The 19,044-nt window shown below is 45.3% G+C and overlaps 1 protein-coding gene across 1 annotated transcript in view; it reads right to left on the minus strand.

The window, feature by feature from the left end:
• The window catches only part of EVC2 (EvC ciliary complex subunit 2), a 174,393-nt gene that overhangs the window by 70,922 nt on the left and 84,427 nt on the right, over window positions 1-19,044 (minus strand). Inside the window, exons 10-14 of the mRNA XM_029063978.2 lie at window positions 17,478-17,802; window positions 10,590-10,829; window positions 9,233-9,408; window positions 4,527-4,686; window positions 488-948 (exon numbers count right to left, since the gene is read on the minus strand). Coding sequence (XP_028919811.1) covers window positions 488-948; window positions 4,527-4,686; window positions 9,233-9,408; window positions 10,590-10,829; window positions 17,478-17,802 — 1,362 coding nt within the window. The remainder of the gene's footprint in view (window positions 1-487; window positions 949-4,526; window positions 4,687-9,232; window positions 9,409-10,589; window positions 10,830-17,477; window positions 17,803-19,044) is intronic.

Raw genomic sequence — 19,044 nt, forward strand, 5'->3', positions numbered from 1 at the left:
ACAGTCTTAATCCCCATTTTACAGATGAGGTAACTGAGGCACAGAGAAGTTAAGTGACTTGCCCACAGTCACACAGCTGACAAGTGGCAGAGCTGGGATTCGAACTCATGACCTCTGACTCCAAAGCCACTTTCCACTGAGCCACGCTGATAAGTGGGGGAGTCCGGATTAGAACGCAGGTCCTTCTAATAACAATAATAATAATTACTGTGGAATCTGTTAAGCACTTAGGCACTGTTCTAAGCGCTAGGGTAGATGCAAGGTAATCAGGTTGTCCCACATGGGGCTCACAGTCGTAATCCCCATTTTGCAGGTGAGGGAACTGAGACACAGAGAAGTGGAGTGACTTGCCCCACGTCACACAGCAGATAAGTAAGGCTGAGATGGGATAAGTCAGGTCCATCTGACATCTAGGGCCGTGGTCTACCCACGAGGCCACGCTGCTTCTCCCAGTTCTCAATATACCGGAGCCCGGCTAAATACGTACGTGAAAACCAGGCGTTCCTGGTCCCTCAACTCCCTCTGTGCAGCAACGCCGCTCTCCAACTCCTCCTTGAGTTTCTGCCTGGTTTTCCGGAGCGATTCTCGCGCGTCCTGCCCGGCGTCCCGCTCGGCTTGTTGGAGCTGCTGGGTGCGAAGGGCCAGCTCCCCGCTCTGCTCCTCCAGGAGCCGCTGCACGTAGAGGCGCGGCACGTCCAGTTTCCACAGCTCCTGCGCCAAGGCGCCGTGCCGGATGCGCCCGAGGTCTTCTACGGCCTTCTCGGTCAAGCTCTCCCTCAGCCCCTTCAGCTCCTCGGCGGCGGTGACGTCCAGCCTGTCCATCAACCCCTCCGATGCCGCCTCACCGTCGCTCAGCAGTGCCTGTCGCTGGCGTAGATACGGACCTATCTCCTTCGAGGTCCTCGTCGCCTCGTCCAGGGAAAGCTGCTCCTTACGGTGTTCCTTTTGCTTAAAAAGGAAAAGGTCACGGGGATAGAGCGGAAGACATCGATCCATCGTATTTATTGAGCTATTTGGATGCTATTGATGTCTACTTCTTTTGTTTTGTTCTCTGTCTCCGCCATTCTAAGCCGTAAGCCCGCTGTTGGGTAGGGATGGTCTCTATCTGTTGCCGAATTGTACTTTCCAAGTGCTTAGAAAAGCGCTCAGTAAATACGATTGAATGAATGGAGTGCTTACTGTGTGCCCAGCGCTGTACAAAGTGCTTGGGAGAGTACAGTACAAAAGAATTAGTAGGTGTGTTCCCCTACTCCCCCTCTAGACAGGCAGTAATATGAATATGATAATAATTATTGCTATTATTGTCTTTTGCTTGGTACATTATTACACTGTTTGGCACATAGTAAGCACTTAACAAGTATCATAATAATATTGTTATTTTATTATTCTGTTACAACAGGTACCACTATAACATTATTATTTTATTTTTCTGGTATTGAGGTGCTTATTATACGCCAAGCACTGTAATAATAATTTTCTTGTTATGGTACTTGTTAAGCTCTTACTATGTGCCAAGCACTGTTCTAAGAACTGGGGTAGATACAAGTCAATCAGGTTGGACACAGTTCCCATCCCATATGGGGCTCACACTCTTAATCTCCATTTTCCAGATGGGGTAACTGAGACCCAGAGAAATGAAGTGACTTGCCTAAGGTCACACAGAAGACAAGTGGTGGAGCCGGGATTAGAACCCAGGTACTTCCGACTTCCAGGCCCGGGCTCTGTCCACTAAGCCACTGGCGCTATCTGTGAGGTGCTGACTTTGGGACAAGTACTGAGCCTCTAAGCACCGTAGAGACGATACGATCAGATCAGACCCAGTCAGTTCTCATCCTTCACGGGGCGCACAGTTTTTGGAGTAGGGAGAGAACAGCTAAGGCCTCTCCATTTTATCAATGAGCAGTGAAGTGACTGGCCCAAGCTCACACAGCAGGCAAGTGGCAGAGGCGGGATTGGATCTCATTGTCTTCCCTGAAGATTTCCATCGGTGTATGCCACCCAGTTACTCTATCTATTGCAATGGCATATGCTGACCCTTGTGTGGAAATCTGTATTTTTCGATCAAGTGAACTAACTCTTGAACACTCTATTTATTCAGCCAATTTGTATTTGCTGTGAGCTTACTGTGTGCAGAGCAGATGTACTTAGCCTTTGGGAGAATACAATATAACAATACAACAGACACATTCCCTATCCAAAACGATTTTACAGTCTAGACTATTCCCCATTCTCTACTTAATACTTGTAAAATTGTAAAGAAGATCAGCATCATTTCTCCCATTTCAGCTCCTTTGGAGGTGAGGTGTCTGGAATTTCACCTCAGTCCCAAACTGTGGCAAGAATTTATCTACTGTAAAACTTGATTCCCGGCAAAGGAAGTGTTCACCCTTGTGGGATTCAATTTTGCTAAGACCATAGAACACCTCTGGGAGAGCAATGATTTAAACCCATTCCATTACAAGCAGGTGTTCTGAAAAGTTTAATTGATTTCAAAAGAGAGAAGGGCTGATGACACGAAGAATGTTTTACGAATCCAGACAGACAAAGTTAACTTAGGGAAGCAGTGTGGCTCAGTGGAAAGAACCTGGGCTTGGGAGTCAGAGGTCATGGGTTCAAATCCTGGTTCAGTCACTTGTCAGCTGTGTGACTTTGGGCAAGTCACTTCACTTCTCTGTGCCTCAGTTTCCTCATTTGTAAACTGGGGATTACGACTGTGAGACCCACGTGGGACAACCTGATCACCCTGTAGCCCCCCTAGTGCTTTGCACATAGTAAGTGCTTAACAAATGCCGTCATCATTATTATTAACTAAGCCCATGAATGTGGATAAACATATATGACTGGTTGAGGTTTAGGTAGTGCAGTGATTATTGTGTTAGTTCACACACGAAGCTTTTTTGAAGGAGTATTGCTTGGTGGTAAAGCCCAATCTTGGAAGTTAGGAGTCATGAGTTCTAAACCCAACTCCTCCACTTGCCTGCTGTGTGACCATGGACAAGTCACTTCACTTCTCCACACTTCAAGCAATCAACTGATCATTCAATAGTATTTAATGAACGCTAACTGCGGGCAGAGCACGAGAGAGCCGTGGGGTCAAGGGAGGGGATTTTTTTAGGATAGAGGAGACATGAGCTCGTTTGGGACCAATGGGGAAGAAACCACAGAAGAGTGAACAGTGGATGATGACAATCAGGGAGGGAAGAAGGGAAGGGGTAAGTGCTTTGATAAGGAGTAAAGGGATGGGTGGAGGTGGAGGGGGTAGAGTTAGAGAGGAGGCAGGGGATCTTCTCCTGAGATACTGCTGGGAAAGATGGGAGAGTTGAAGAAGGTCCAGAAGGATGGAGGGACTGAGAAGAAGCAGAGGAGATTTTAGGGAGATCACACTCGATAGTTTCAATTTTCTCTATTAAGAACATGGCCAGGTCATTAGGGGCAAAAGATGAAGGAGGCCAGAAGAGAGAGGGTTTGAGGAGGGTGTTAAACTACTATTCAATAGTATTTATTGAGCGCTTACTATGTGCAGAGCACTGTACTAAGCACTTGGAATGTACAAATCGGTAACAGATAGAGACAGTCCCTGCCCTTTGACGAGCGCACGGTCTAATCGGGGGAGACGGGCAGACAGGAACAATGGCAATAAATAGAATCAAGGGGATGAACATCTCATTAAAACAATAGCAAATAAATAGAATCAAGGTGATGTACATCTCATTAACAAACTACTACTGGCCAGGATAATGGTCATGGCAGTCGATTAGGATGGAGAAAAAATGTTGCGGGGCAGAGTTAAATCAGGCAAGGATGAACTATGGGTGGACAGGATTTCTAGATTTCTGCCAGCAGCCTTCTGAGGCTCGTGCGAAGGAGGCAGACTACGGAGGTGATCCAGGGTTGTGGGTTAGTGGTACGGGATCGACGAAGGGATGGGGAGTAAGAGAGGAGAGTCTGGTAGAGAGAGTGATTGTGATTTGGTCATCGTGGGAAGACAGTTTGGGTATGGAGATCATATGGGGGATGATCACTTGAGAAAATTGGATGGGGTCAAAAGATCGGAGGTCTCTGTGGGGGAACAGGTTCCTCTCCTGTAAAAGAGGAATTCAATTCTGGCTCTCCGTCTCCCCTACACTGTGAATGCCATGGAGGACGGGGACAATATCCGATCGGCCTACGCTGTATCTAAGCAGTCGGTCAATCATATTTATTGAGTGCTTACTTTGCGCAGAGCACCGTACTAAGCACTTAGGAGAATACAGTATAACGGACACATCCACTGCTCACAACGAGCTTAGAGCAGTTCTTGGCACATCGTAAGTGCTTAACAAATTCCACTATTATTATTATGGGCAACACAAATTATTTTTCTATGAAGGGGGGTCAACTCTCTTCCACAGTTCCAGACATAGACTTGTCACGTACGAAATGCAGATAGGATGTAAAAGTTTCTGTGATAAACAGTAACAGGTTGATGTTTCTCCTGTTCTGAAGAACAAAAATGATCCATTACGGTTCTTTATGAACTCCATTACCTTGAGTAACATTTCTTGTCTTCTCCTGATCATTAATTTTTGATGAAGCTTTTTCTTCTCGTGTTTTAAATCGTTTTCCAACTTATGTCGAACTGAAAGAACTTCAGCTTGAGCTCGATCCAATAGAATTCTCATCTGATTTTCATCCAAATACCCAGCTCTAGAATAAAAACGCACCAAACACGGGTTAAATAGATAAAACCCAATTTTCTGATTCATTTAGCCTGAATTTTAAATTTCAAGATGGAATATTATGGGATATTTCTTACGATGATTGTTTTGTAGTTTTTGAGGGAAGGCACTGAGCTGCGTGGCTCAGTGGAAAGAGCCTGGGCTTGGGAGTCAGAGGTCATGGGTTCGAATCCCAGCTCTGCCACTTGCCAGCTGTGTGACCGTGGGCAAGTCACTTAACTTCTCTGTGCCTCAGTTACCTCATCTGTAAAATGGGGATTAACTGTGAGCCTCACGTGGGACAACCTGATGACCCTGTATCTACCCCAGCGTTTAGAACAGTGTTGTCACATAGTAAGCGCTTAACAAATACCAACATTATTATTATTATGGGAAGAGAACGTGTCAGGTGATTCTTTATATTATATTTTTATTATATTTATATTACGCCCTCCCAAGGGCTTAATATAGTGCTTAATTCAGTGCACACAGTAAGAGCTCAATAAATACCACTGATTGATTGATTTGGGTCTTCTGGTTAAGGTCCAATTTAAAAAATAAATCTACTAATTAAGAAATTCACTTTTTTAGTAATAGATTTCAAATTGAGAAAGAATATCTCAAAGAACCAGCTTTCCGGTTGGACAGTTTAATACGCCTTGCATAACTACCTTATGGCAGTTTTTTTAAAAAATGGTATTTCTTAAAGCCTTACTATGTGCCAGGCCCTGTACTAAGCCCTGAGGTAGATACAAGATAATCAGGTCTCACATGATGCTCACATTTTAAGTAGGAGGGGGTACAGATATTGAATCCCCACTCTGCTATAATCATAAATCTAATTATAATGAAGGTACTTGTTAAGCACTCATATGTGCCAAGCAATGTTCTAAGCACGGGCATAGATACAAGTTAATCAGGTTGGAGACAGTCTCTGTCCCACATGAGGCTCACGCTCATATCCCCAATTTAAAGATGAGGTAACTGAGGCAAAGAGAAGTGAAGTGACTTGTCCAAGGTCACACAGCAGACATGGAGTAGAGCTGAGATTTGAACCCAGATCCTTCTGACTCCCACACCCATGCTCTATCCACTAAGCCGGATGAGGGAAACGAGGCACAGAGAGGGTAAATGACTTGCCCAAGTTCACACAGCAATTAAGTGCCAGAACCAGAATTAGAACCCAGGTCCTCTGACTTCCAGGCCCACACCCATTTCCACTAGGCCACGCTGCTTCTTCTTAATAATAACCGTGGCATTCGTTAGGTGCCTATGAGGTGCCAAGCCCTGTACTGAGCACCGTGGGGGTGCGGGAGGCGGGGGGGTGGGGATGCAAGAAGAGTGGACACAGTTCCTATCCTTGGCAAGGGATCTCAGGTGCTTCCTACAGTGCTCTGCATGCTGCAGGTCAGTCAGTCATATTTATTAAGTACTTACTGAGTTCAGAGCACTGTACTAAGCGCTTGGGAGAGTACAATACAACCATAAACAGACACATTCTCAGACCAAAACAGTCTAACAGCTTCAGGAAGAGACAGACATTCATGTAACTAAATAAATTACACATCTAGGTGCTGTAGGTGCTCAGTAAATACCACATTATACTACAGTAACCTATACTATACATCCAGTTCATCAAAATTCTGCCCTAGAGACTGAAGTTAGTGTGAACGGCTTCTCCCACTCCCTTCTAAGTCCCCCTGACTTGCTTTGTTCTTTTCCCCTCCCAGCCCCACACCACTTAGGTCCATATCTGTCATTTCTTTCTCTCTATTCACGTCTGTCTCCCCCTCTCAACTGTAAACTCTCTGTGGCAGGGAATGTGTCTGTTTATGGTCATATTGTACTCTCCCAAGCGTTTAGTTCAGGGCTATACACACAGTAAGTGCTCAATGAATATGATTCAACCGCCCACAAGACTGAGGGCCCGAGACCCTAGGTTCTGCGTCGCTTGTTCTGCCGGTGGAGCGCCCAGTAATTCCGAAACTCATCACCGTCGGCTTGAAGGGCGTCACTTAGCTCCCCACCTCTTACCTCGCCTCACTGACCTCCCACTCCAGTCCACCCCTCACGCTCCGCTCCTCTAGCGCCAGTTTTCTCACTTTGCCTCCATCTCCTCTATCTCATCACCAACCCCTTTTTCACGCCCTCTTCCTAGCCTGGAACTCCTTCCCCCTCCAAAGACACCAGACCACTACTCTCTCCACCTTCCATTCATTCATTCATTCATTCAATCGTATTTATTGAGCGCTTACTGTGTGCAGAGCACTGTACTAAGAGCTTGGGAAGTACAATTCAGCAACCGAGACAATCCCTGGTGATCGCCCTTTACTCAACACTGACTCTGTTCAGAGCACTATACCATAAGCGCTTGGGAGAGTACAACAAAATTAGTAGGTACAATCCCTGCCCTCAAAGCATTTACCATTTAGCAGGGGGAGACGGACACTAACAAATTTCAAGTAATGGGATGCAGAGAGTTCATTCATTTAATCCTATTTATTAAACACTTACTGTGTGCAGAGCACTGTGCTATGCACTTGGGAAAGTACAACAGTAAACAGCATTACTGAAGGTCACATCTCCTCCAAGAGGCTTTTCCTAAATAAGCCCTATCTTCCCCAGCTCCATCTCCCTTCTTTGCACAGGGATCTGTGACCTTCGGGCAATCGATATTAACTCCTCCCCGAGCACGTCCACATAGTGGCTAGAGTCCGGGCCTGGGAGTCAGAAGGTCATGGTTTCTAATCCTGGCTCTGCCACTTGTCTGCTGTGTGACCTTGGGCAAGACACTTCACTTCTCTGGGCCTCAGTTATCTCATCTGTAGAATTGGGATGAAGACTGTGGACACTGTGCGTCCACAGTGGGACAGGGAATGTGTCTAATCTGATTAGCTAATATGCACCCCAGCACTTAGTACAGGCCTGGCACATAATAAGTGTTTAACAAATACTATAATAATAATTATTATTATTATATATCCATAATTTATTTATTTACATCAATGTCAGTCTCCCCCTCTAGGCTGTAAATTCTTGATGGGCAGGGCACACACCTAATAATAGTAATAACGATAATTATAATATTTGTTAAACACTTACTATGTGCAAGGCACTGTACTATGCGTCGGGGCAGACACAGGCAAATAGGGTTGGAAACGGTCCCTGTCCTACACGGGGCTCCCATGGAACTGAGACCCAGAGAAGTGAAGTGACTTGGCCATGGTGACACAGCAGATGAGTGGCAGAACCAGGATTAGAACACTGGACCTTCTGACTCCCAGCCCTGTGCTCCTCAATAACCTCACATTACTATCCCAAACCAAGATTTAAAATTTAAAAGGGCCAGAGCAAGGTTTTACTTCTCAATGTGATTCCACCTCCGAGAGAAATGAGTTAAAACCAGAAGGGACCATTTTAGAAACACTCGTCTGATAGAAAGCCAGACCTGTACTTGATTTTCCTTGCATACTGAAACTGATGCATGCTTTTGATCTGTTTAAAAGAAAAGAGCAACTGAAACAATTACAAATCTTAGGGACAGGGAGTGTAGATGTCACCTTAATTGTGGGTAAATCTTTTGGAATTTTCGGCAGTGGTACGGCCAGATCAATCAATGAAGCAACTGTATTTATTGAGCGCTTACTATGTGCAGAGCACTGTACTAAGTACTTGGGAGAGTACAATAGAATTAGCAGATACATCCCCTGCCCATAACGAGTTGACAGTCTAGAGGGGGAGGGAGACATAAATATTCACTCAATCATATGCATCGAGCGCTTATTGTGTGCAGAGCACTCTGCTAAGCACTTGTGTGAATAGAATACAACAATAAATAGACACATTCCCTGCCCACAATGAGCCTACAGTCTAGAGGCAGGGAAGATGAACATTGATACACATAAATAAATGACAGGTATGTATATAAGTGCAGTGGGGCTGGGACGGGGGAAGAACAAAAGGAGTAAGTTAGGGAGACACAGAATTAGGAATTTATTAGGAGGAATAAAGAATTTAGAATATATAATTTAAAGATACGCACATATTAGTGCTGTGGGGTTGTGGGTGGGTGAATATCAAATAGAGAAGCAGCGTGGCTTAGTGGAATCAGTCCGGGCTTGGGAGTCAGAGGTCATGGGTTCTAATCCCCGCTCTGCCATTTGTCAGCTGTGTGACTCTGAGCGAGTCACTTAACTTTAATTTAAGTCACAACTTCTCTGGGCCTCAGTTCCCTCATCTGTAAAAGGGGGATTAAGACCGGGAGCCCCACGTGGGACAACCTGATTACTCTGTATCTATCCCAGTGCTTAGAACAGTGCTTGGCACATGGTAAACGCTTAACAAATACCATCATCATCATTATTATTATCAAATGTCCAAAGGTTACAGATCGAGGATGCAGAAGGGAGAGAGAGCCAGGAAAAGAGGGCTTCATCAGAGAAACCCTCTTGGAGGAGATGTCATCTTAATAGGGCTTTGAAGGTGGAGAGAAGGATTATCTGGCGTACAAAGCTGGCAGACCTAGGAATATTTACCTTTGGGTTTTATTGATGAGGCTGATTAGCTGAGCGGCAGCTGTGTTCAGGAACCCTTGAGCGCGGGATTCCGATATCCGGATATTCCTGATAAGGCATTCCCTGGAGGCAAATCTTTGACTCAGATGATACTTCTTATTAGCCTGCAGATAATCCATTAATTCTTCTATCTCCCCCTAGTTAGAAAAGGAAGCGAAAAGTCACAGCACACAGGAGAGGCTTTGGTGGGTGAGAGCGTTACACCCATTATTCTTCGCAAGGTTCAAACGGGCTGAAAAAATCACATCCAAATTTACCAAGAGAGAGAAAAAGCATGGCCTAGTAGATAGAGCATGGGCTCAGAAGTCAGAAGGACCTAAGTTCTAATCCTAGGTCTACCACATGTCTGCCGTGTGACCCTGGGCAAGTCACTTCACTTCTCTGGACCTCAGTCACCTCATCTGTAGAACGGAGGTTAGGACTGTGGGCCCCATGTGGGACATGGACTGTGTCCAACCTGATTAACTTGTATCTACTGAGTGCTTAGAGCAGCACTTGGGACATAGTAAGAGCTTAACAAGTACTATATATGCAATATCAAAGATAGAGGGAAAAAACTGTTGCATGATTGGAAAAAAGAGATCTCTAACATCAGCCTTGGTTCAATCAATCAATCATATTTACTGAGCACTTACTGTGTGCAGAGCATGTACTGAACTCTTGGGAGAAGCAGCATTGCCTAGTGGATAGAGCACAGGCCTGGGAGTCAGAAGGACCTGGGCTAAAATTCCTGCTCTGCTACGTATCTGCTGTGTGACCTTGGGCAAGTCATTTAACTTCTCTGGGCCTCAATTACTTCATCTGCATAGTGAAAAGGTGATTCATACAACCTGGATCTACTCTTTCTTGAGGATACAACATTAACCAGTCAGACGGAAGCAGCGTGGCCTAGTGGATAGAGCATGGACCCTAGAGTCGAAAGGATCTGGGTTCTAATCCCAGCTCTGCCGAGAGAGAGAAAGGAAAGGAAAGGAAAGGAGAAAAGGAAGGAAGGAAGGAAGGAAGGAAGGAAGGAAGGAAGGAAGGAAGGAAGGAAGGAAGGAAGGAAGGAAGGAAGGAAGGAGGAAGGAAGGAAGGAAGGAAGGAAGGAAGGAAGGAAGGAAGGAAGGAAGGAAGGAAGGAAGGAAGGAAGGAAGGAAGGAAGAAAGAAAGAAAGAAAGAAAGAAAGAAAGAAAGAAAGAAAGAAAGAAAGAAAGAAAGAAAGAAAGAAAGAAAGAAAGAAAGAAAGAAAGAAAGAAAGAAAGGGATCGCTCTTAAAGGAAAGAGATTTGTGGTAATACTGCTGACAATAACTGAATGAAATTTTCATGATTATTACCTGTCTCTTAGAGTAATCCAGAAGTAATGTTTTAGCTGTTTCTAACTTCAGTTCCCCCTTAAAAAGAGCACTTTTTATCTGCGTGAAAAAGATCTTGTGTATCTCATTTCGCTGGAAAATAGCCAGCTGTCTGTAAGCTTTGGCGAAGTCTTCTTCCCGCTTCACCAAAAGACACCTCTGCATGTGCTCCCGCTCCAATCTGTGAAGATTATCCAAAAGACTTCTGTATTCGCTTGCAGACTGTTCAAAGACAAGAAATTTACCTTTAAGTTAAAATTCAATTTTCACAAACTCACACGGTGACTCTGCAGTGCATTCTGAAGCTTAGTCAAAACAAGTCCTCCCTTCACAATGCCTGAGCCATATCTGAGCAATCTGAAAACTGCAGCCTCAAAAATTTGTCATTTAAGAGCAGAATCACTGGAAAAGTTCCATCAAGCAGAGAATCATTTTTCTATAACCCTAGGGCACTATTACATTGGCCAGAATACATCTATCCCAGATTTCCTCTGGTCTGTCTGTTCTCAGATGCTCTCCTTTGGAGATGAAGAATGTTTTCCAGTAGGATAAAAGTGTGCCTAGTGGATAGAGTCCGGGCCTGGGAGTCAGAGAGACCTGGGCTCCAATCCGGGTCTCTCTGTCCCGCTAGATTGAACGCTCTCAACTATTGTACTCTCGCACACATATTTCCATTGTCCAGAATTTCCTTAAAATACTTCTCCCACTAAGCCCTCCTTTCCTCTTCTCCCGTTCCCTTCTGCGTCTCCCTGACTTGCTCCCTTTCTTCATTCCTTGTCCCGACAACACAGGATTTATTATGTCCATATCTGTCATTTATTTCTTTCTATTAATGTCTGTCTCCTCCACTAGACTGCGAGCTCTTTGATTTCTTCTAACACCAACTTCACCCTTTAAGTAATTGATACTTTGCCATTCTTCAGCCCTGCGGCACTTGTGCTCATATCAATGTCGGCCTCCCCCTCTAATAATAATTAATAATGATGGAATTTGTTAAGCGCTTACTATATGATAAGCACTGTTCTAAGTGCTGAGGTAGGTACAAGAGGATCAGGTTGTCCCATGCTGAACTCACAGTGTCAATCCCCATTTTACAGATGAGGTCACTGAGGCCCAGAGAAGTTAAGTGACTTGCCCAAAGTCACATAGCTGATAAGTGGTGGAGCTGGGATTAGAACCCACGACCTCTGACTCCCAAGCCCGTGCTCTTTCCACTTGATTCTATTTATTGCTATTGCTTTTGTCTGTCTGTCTCTCTCGATTAAACTGTAAACCCGTCAATGGGCAGGGACTGTCTCTATCTGTTGCCGATTTGTCTCGGCACATAGTAAGCGCTCAATAAATACTATTGAATGAATGAATGAACTAAGCCAGACTGCTTCACTGCTTCTAGACTGTACGTGGCTTGTAGGCTGGGAACATGTCTATTAACTCTAGTACTGCACTCTCCCAAGTGCTTAGTACAGTGCTCTGCTCATAGACTTTAAGGGAATGTGTCCATTACATTCTTGTACTGTACTTTCCCAAGTGCTTAGTACAGTGCTCTGCACACAGTAAACGCTCTATAAATATGACTGACTGCCTGATATACAGATGAAACTTGATTGGCATCTTGTTTTTGTCCGTCTGTCTCCCCTGATTAGACTGCAAGCCTGTCAATGGGCAGGGATTGTCTCTGTTGCTGAACTGTACATTCCAAGCGCTTAGTACAGTGCTCTGCACATAGTAAGCGCTCAATAAATACTATTGAATGAATGAATGAATGAGCAAGCCTCCACTGACTATTTCCTATTAGCAACAAGTACAAGCAAAAAGATAAGGCATCAGTGGTACTTACTGAGTGCTTCCTGTGTTCATTCCCTGCCTCGGTGATTGTGACATTATTTGCTACCTCATTAACAGTAACATGCAAATGTTCTTTGCAGATTTTGTTGGCTTATGGCAATAATAATACTAATAATGATGGTATTTGTTAGGTGCTTACTATGTGCCAAGTAATGTTCTAAGCTCTGAGGAACATATATGGTAATCAGATTGTCCCACGTGGGGCTCACAGTCTTAATCCCGATTTTACAGAGGAGGTAACTGAGGCACCGAGAAGTGAAGGGACTTGCCCAAGGTCACACAGAAGACAAGTGGCGGAGCCAGGATTTGAACCCACGACCTCTGACTCCCAAGCCCAGGCTCCTTCCACTAAGCCACGCTGCTTCTCTCACCCCCCACCTTTTCCCTCTGCTCCCTCTACTCCCCCCTTCACCTCTCCGCAGCTAAACCCTCTTCTCTCCCCTTTCCCTCTGCTCCTCCCCCTCTCCCGTCCCATCCCCTCGGCACTGTGCTCGTCTGCTCGACTCTATAGATCTTCATCACCCTATTTATTTTGTTTAATGAGATGTACATCACCCTGATTCTATTTAGTTGCCATTGTTTTTATGAGACGTTCTTCCCCTCGACTCTATTCATCGCCATCGTTCTCGTCTGCCCGTCTCCCCCGATTAGACCGTGACCCCGTCAGAGGGCAGGGACCGTCTCTATCTGTTGCCGACTTGTTCATTCCAAGCGCTTAGTACAGTGCTGTGCACATAGTAAGCGCTATTGAATGAATGAGTGAATGAATTTCAAAGCATTGTGCCTTGAAATCATATATTTTACTTCCATACTTTAATAGCAGATATTAATGAACCAAAACCAGAGTCGCTCGAACTTCTTGTCTGTTTCTGGATTTATTCTAAAATTTATGTTTATGAGCTACTCTTCTTTTTCTTCTGTATGAACTGTACATCGATACAAGCTGACCGAAACTAAAGGATCTGAGAGGCTTACTTAATTGGGCTTTGAACGAAAATATTTCACTTGCATAACTCATTCCCCTGGGATTACATGGAATTTCTCTTTGGATGCAAATTGTCTGGACACCCCATATGGCAGGGAAGGTTGCAGGAGAGAAGTTTAAACCACTTTAAAAGGTAAGTACATGCTCTCCACCAAGTTTAAAAGAAATGACCCACATAAACAAAACCTTCAGCCGGTCCCATTTTATAACTTTCCAAATGAACTACTTTGCATTTAAATTGAGTCCGATCTAAAACACGGTACAAGACAGTGGTATTAACTAAAAAAGGTTTTTCAAGTTCCCTTTATTGCTTGGTAAAATCTATAGCGGAGACTGATGACCAGGAAACAAGGCGACTCTCATTCCAACAAGTAGCATGGCCTAGTGGAAAAAGCCCGAGCCTGGGAGTCAGAGGACCTGGATTCTAATCCCGGTTCTGCCACCTGTCTGCTGCGTGACCTGGGGCGAGTCACTTCACTTCTCTGGGCCACAGTTTGCTCATCTATAAAATGGAGATAGAGACTGTGAGCCCCATGTGGGACAAGGATCAAGACTGTGAGGACTATGTGGGACAGGGATTGGGTCCAACCCGATTATCTTCTTCCTTGCACAACGCTTTGTACGGTATCTGACACGTAATAAGCGCTTAACAAATATGACGATCATTATTATTATTACTGTCATTGCTAAGGCTTTATTTTATCTTATCCTGAAAAAATTTCCTCTGCTCTCCACCCAGGAATCAATTAACTGTATTTATTGAGTGTTTACTGTGTGCAAAGCATTGTACTAAGCACTTGGGAGAGGGCACGATAACGGACAAATTCCCCGCTCACAACAAGCTTACATTCCAGAGTTGTCTCATTATGGAAAGCAACATGGCCTAGTGGATAGAACAAGGAACTGGGAGCCAGAGGATCCGAGTTCTAATCCCGGCCCCACCAATTACCATCTGTGTGACCTTAGGCAAGTCGGTTCACTTCTCCGGCTCTCAGTCCCTGCTCTGCAAAATGGCGATTCAATCCCCGCTCTCCCTCCTGGGAACCCCAGGTGGGACTTGATGGTCTTGTTTAATAATGATGGCATTTGTTAAGCGCTTACTATGTGCCAAGCACTGTTCTAAGCGCTGGGTTCTAACGCTGTTTTAGGACAATCTCTGGAATAGAGTAAGTGCTTACCGACTACCACAATTATATCCCGTTGCCATTCATTCTCTTCACTAACCACCCAGTCTAGCTGAGAGGTGACAGAAGCAGCATGGCTGAGTGGAAAGAGCCCGGGCTTGGGAGTCAGAGGTCATGGGTGCTAATCCCGGCTCTGCCGCTCGCCAGCTGTGTGACTTCGGGCAAGTCACCTAACTTCTCTGTGCCTCAGATCCCTCGCCTGTAAAATGGGTATTAAAATTGTGAGCCCCACATGGGACAACCTGATCACCTTGTATCCCCCCAGCGCTTAGAACAGTGCTTTGCACATAGTAAATGCTTAACAAATACCACCATGATTATTATTATTATTATTATTATTATCATGTGAGCATAATTTACAGATTAGAAGATTATAATAGTAGAATTAAACTAAGTCTTTAAGGTTGTCAATACGATCACTCATCCTATCCCAGACATCAATACAAATAGGCCTTGCTTCATCAGCCTCCTTGCTGACCTCCCAACCTCCTCCCCACTCCAGTCCATATTTCACTCTGCTGCCCGGCACATCTTTCCACAGAAAAGTTTATGACATGTCACCCCCCTCCTCAAAAATCTCCAGAGGTTGCCTTTCAACCTCCGTTTGAAGCGAAAACTCCTCACTCTTGACTTCAAAGCCGTCCATCCCCTCGCCCCCTCCCACCTCACCTCCCTTCTCTCCTTTTCCATCCCAGTCCGCACACTCCGCTCCTCTGCTGCCCCTCACCGGGCCTCGTCTTCTCCTGTCTCGCCACCGACCCCTGGCCCACGTCCCGCCTCTGACCTTGGAACGCCCTCCCTCCTCAAATCCGGCAATGACTCTCTCCCCCTTCAAAGCCCTATCTAAGGCCCATCTCCTCCAAGAGGCCTTCCCAGGCTAAGCCCCACTTTTCCTCATCTCCCTTCTGTGTTAACCTGCCTTGCTCCCTTTGCTTTCCCCCGGCCCCCAGCTCCACAGCACTTATAACAATGTTGGTATTTGTTAAGCGCTTACTATGTGCAGAGCACTGTTCTAAGCGCTGGGGGAGAAACAGGGTAATCAGGTCGTCCCACGGGAGGCTCACAGTCTTAATTTCCATTTTACAGATGAGGTAACTGAGGCACAGAGAAGTGAAGTGACTTGCCCACCGTCCCACAGCTGACAAGTGGCAGAGCCGGAGTCGAAGCCATGATCTCTGACTCCGAAGCCCAGGCTCTTTCCACTGAGCCATGCCAGTTATGTATATATCTGTCATTAAAGATGTCTGGTTACTTCTATTGATGTCTTTCTCTCCCCCTCTAAAATGTGAGCTCGTTGAGGGCAGGGATTGTCACTCTTTATTGTTCTATTGTACTTTCCCAAGTGCTCAGTACAGTGCTCTATAAGCAGTAAGTGCTTAACAAATACTATTGATTGAATGAATGAATAAATGTATGAAAGTCCTCGATAAATGTGAAAATTGTGATATCGTGCAAGAATTCATCAACAACATTTATAGAGTGCCTTCTGTATGGTATTTACTGAGCACCTACTGCACACATTGCACTGTAATAAACGCTTGTACATGAGAGTAGAGTAAATAATTGTCAGGAGGAGCTGCTAAGTTCAGGAAAAAGCACAAGTCTGTACCATTTCCTCTTGTCATTTTCCAGAAGGAGAAGAATTAAATCTTCCATCTCGAAGTGTGAAATCAGGGTGAGGATATGCTGCTACTAAGGAAAAGTACCGAAGCAATTAATTACTCACAAACCCCCAGAGCACTTAGGTACATATCTTACTCTCGTCCTCCCTCCTGTCATTTAGTTTCTGCCTCCCCAGCGAGATCATAAGCTTCTTGAGGGCAGAGAAGCAGCGTGGCTCAGTGAAAAGAGCACGGGTTTAGGAGCCAGAGGTCATAGGTTCTAACCCCAGCCTTGCCACTTGTCAGTTGTGTGACTTTGGGCAAGTCACTTCACTTCTCTGTGCCTCAGTGACCTCATCTGTAAAATGGGGATTGAGCCCCACATGGGACAACCTGATTACCTTGTATCTCCCGCAGTGCTTAGACCAGTGCCTGGCACATAGTAAGCATCAACAAATACCATCATTACTATTATTATTTTAGGAATTCGATTATACTATTCAAAGAACGAGAAGCAGTGTGTCCTAGTGGCTAGAGCAGGAGCCTGGGAGTCAGAAGGACTTGGGTTCTAATCCCAGCTCCGCCTCTTGTCCGCTGTGAGACCTTGGGCCAGTCACTTCACTTCTCTGGGCCTCAGTTCCCTCATCTGTAAAATGGAGATTAAGAGTGTGAGTCCCATGTGGGACACGGACTGTGTCCAACCCGATTAGCTTGTTTCTAGCCCAGAGTTTTTCCTGGGATGTAGTAAACGTTTAACAAATAACACGCAAAGGCCCTTAGTAATAATAATAATAATAATAACAATAACTATAATAATGATAGTATTTGTTAAACCCTTATTATGTGCCAAGCACTGTACTAAGCACTGGTATAAATGCAAGATAATGAAGCCCCATACGGGGCTAACAGACTAAGTAGGAGGGAGAAAAATAGGGATTAAGACTGTGAGCCCTCCTTGGTACAGGGATTGTGTCCAACCCGATTATCTTGAATCCACGCAGAGCTTAGAAGTGCACCTGGCAAATAGCATCATTATTATTATCTTCATCATTGTTAAGAGGCATTGAATCCCCATTTTACAGATGAGGAAACTGAGGCCCAGAGAAGCGAAGTGACTTAACCAGGGTCACACAGAAGGTAAATGGCAGAGCCGGGACTAGAACCTAGATCCTCTGATTCCGAGGCCACTAGGCCTCGCTGCCCATCGTGGCGCTGCATATGTGGTCCCGGTTTATTACTCGTAGCCGGGCCTCACCTTCTCATTGACGCGATTCAGCAACTCTTCCGCCTCTTCCCGGTCAGCCGCCTCTCTCCGGGCCTGGATTTCCATTTTCTTCCTCGTCTCGAGGTCACACTCGGCGGTTAAGGCCACCATCTTCCTCTTGTACTCTTCCCGAACTTCGCCGTCCAGCCCGGCGAACAGACTTCCGAAGGTCGAACTCATCGTCTTCTCCAGGAGGGGAGGGAGGTGGTCGCCGGCCACCATGGCCTTCAACGAGAGCGCGATGACATCTCTGCAGATCTGCCCGCGATGGGCTTCCAGCTCAGCGTCCGCCCGATTCAGGTCGGCCACCTCCAAGCTGGGAAGAGAAATCAGCTGCGGTTACCGCGTGTCGGTACATCCAATCCCTACTAGACAGAAAAGGTAGCAAGGAGACGCAGCGTGCGAGGTTCGGATCGATCGGTCGGTCGGTGGTTAGAATGAGAGCCACCTGAGGGCAGGAGCCGGGCGTACAAACTCTACTGTACTTTCCCAAGCGCTTAGTTCAGAGCGCTGCACAAAGTAATTGCTCAAAAAATACCTTTGATTGATTTTTGAGCGGGAACATGATCAGGAGGCTTGAGGGAATTCACCTACTTCTGTACAAACCACCTAGCACCATAATGAATTTCTCTGCCCGGGCTTTCGATCCTGAAGCTTATGGTTCAGGTCACTGGTAGTATTTATTGTGGGTTTTCTGAGTGCATAGCACTTTTCTAAGCGCTTGGGATAATACGATACAACAGAGTTGGCAGACATGTTTTCCTGCCCACATGAGGTCAACTGTAAGCTCCGTCTAGACTCTAAGTTCTTTGTGGGCAGAGAATGTGTCAGTTTATTGCTCAATTGTGCTCTTCCCAAGTATAATAGTTTGCACGCAGTATGTGCTCAATTAATATGCTTGAATGAATGGAGAAGCAGCATGGCTTAGTGGAAAGAACATGGACGTGGAAGCCAGAGGACGTGGGTTCTAACCCCAGATCCACCCATTGCCTGCTGTGTGACCTTGGGCAAGCCACTTACCTTCTCTGTGCCTCAATTCCCTCATCTGTAAAATGGGGATTAAGAATGTGAGCCCCACATGGGATAACCTGATTATCTAGTATCTACCCCTGCACTTAGAACATTCCTTGGCACATAGAAAGCACTTAAATATCATTATTATTAATATTGAATAAATGAATGAGTTCTTGACAAGAGACTCTACATTCCTTGTGGGCAGAGAATCTAACAACTGTATTGTATTGTGCTTTCCCAAGAGCTTGGTAGAGTGCTCTGCACACTGTAAGCACTAAATAGTCAATCTTATTTATTGAGCACTTGCAGAGCATATACTAAGAGCTTGGGGGAGCACAATATAACAATAAACGTACATACTCCCTACCCACAACGAGCTTACGGTCTAACAGGGGAGACAGACATTAATATAAATAAATAAATGACCAATAGTACATAAATGCTGTGCGCTGGGAGGGGGATGAGTAAAGGGAGCAAGTCAGTGTGAGGCAGAAAGTTGTGTGAGAAGAGAAAAGAAGGGCTCAGTCAGGGAAGGCCTCTTGGA

Source organism: Ornithorhynchus anatinus, chromosome 4, assembly GCF_004115215.2.
Source record: "Ornithorhynchus anatinus isolate Pmale09 chromosome 4, mOrnAna1.pri.v4, whole genome shotgun sequence".
In the NCBI taxonomy this organism is placed as follows: Eukaryota; Metazoa; Chordata; class Mammalia; order Monotremata; family Ornithorhynchidae; genus Ornithorhynchus; species Ornithorhynchus anatinus.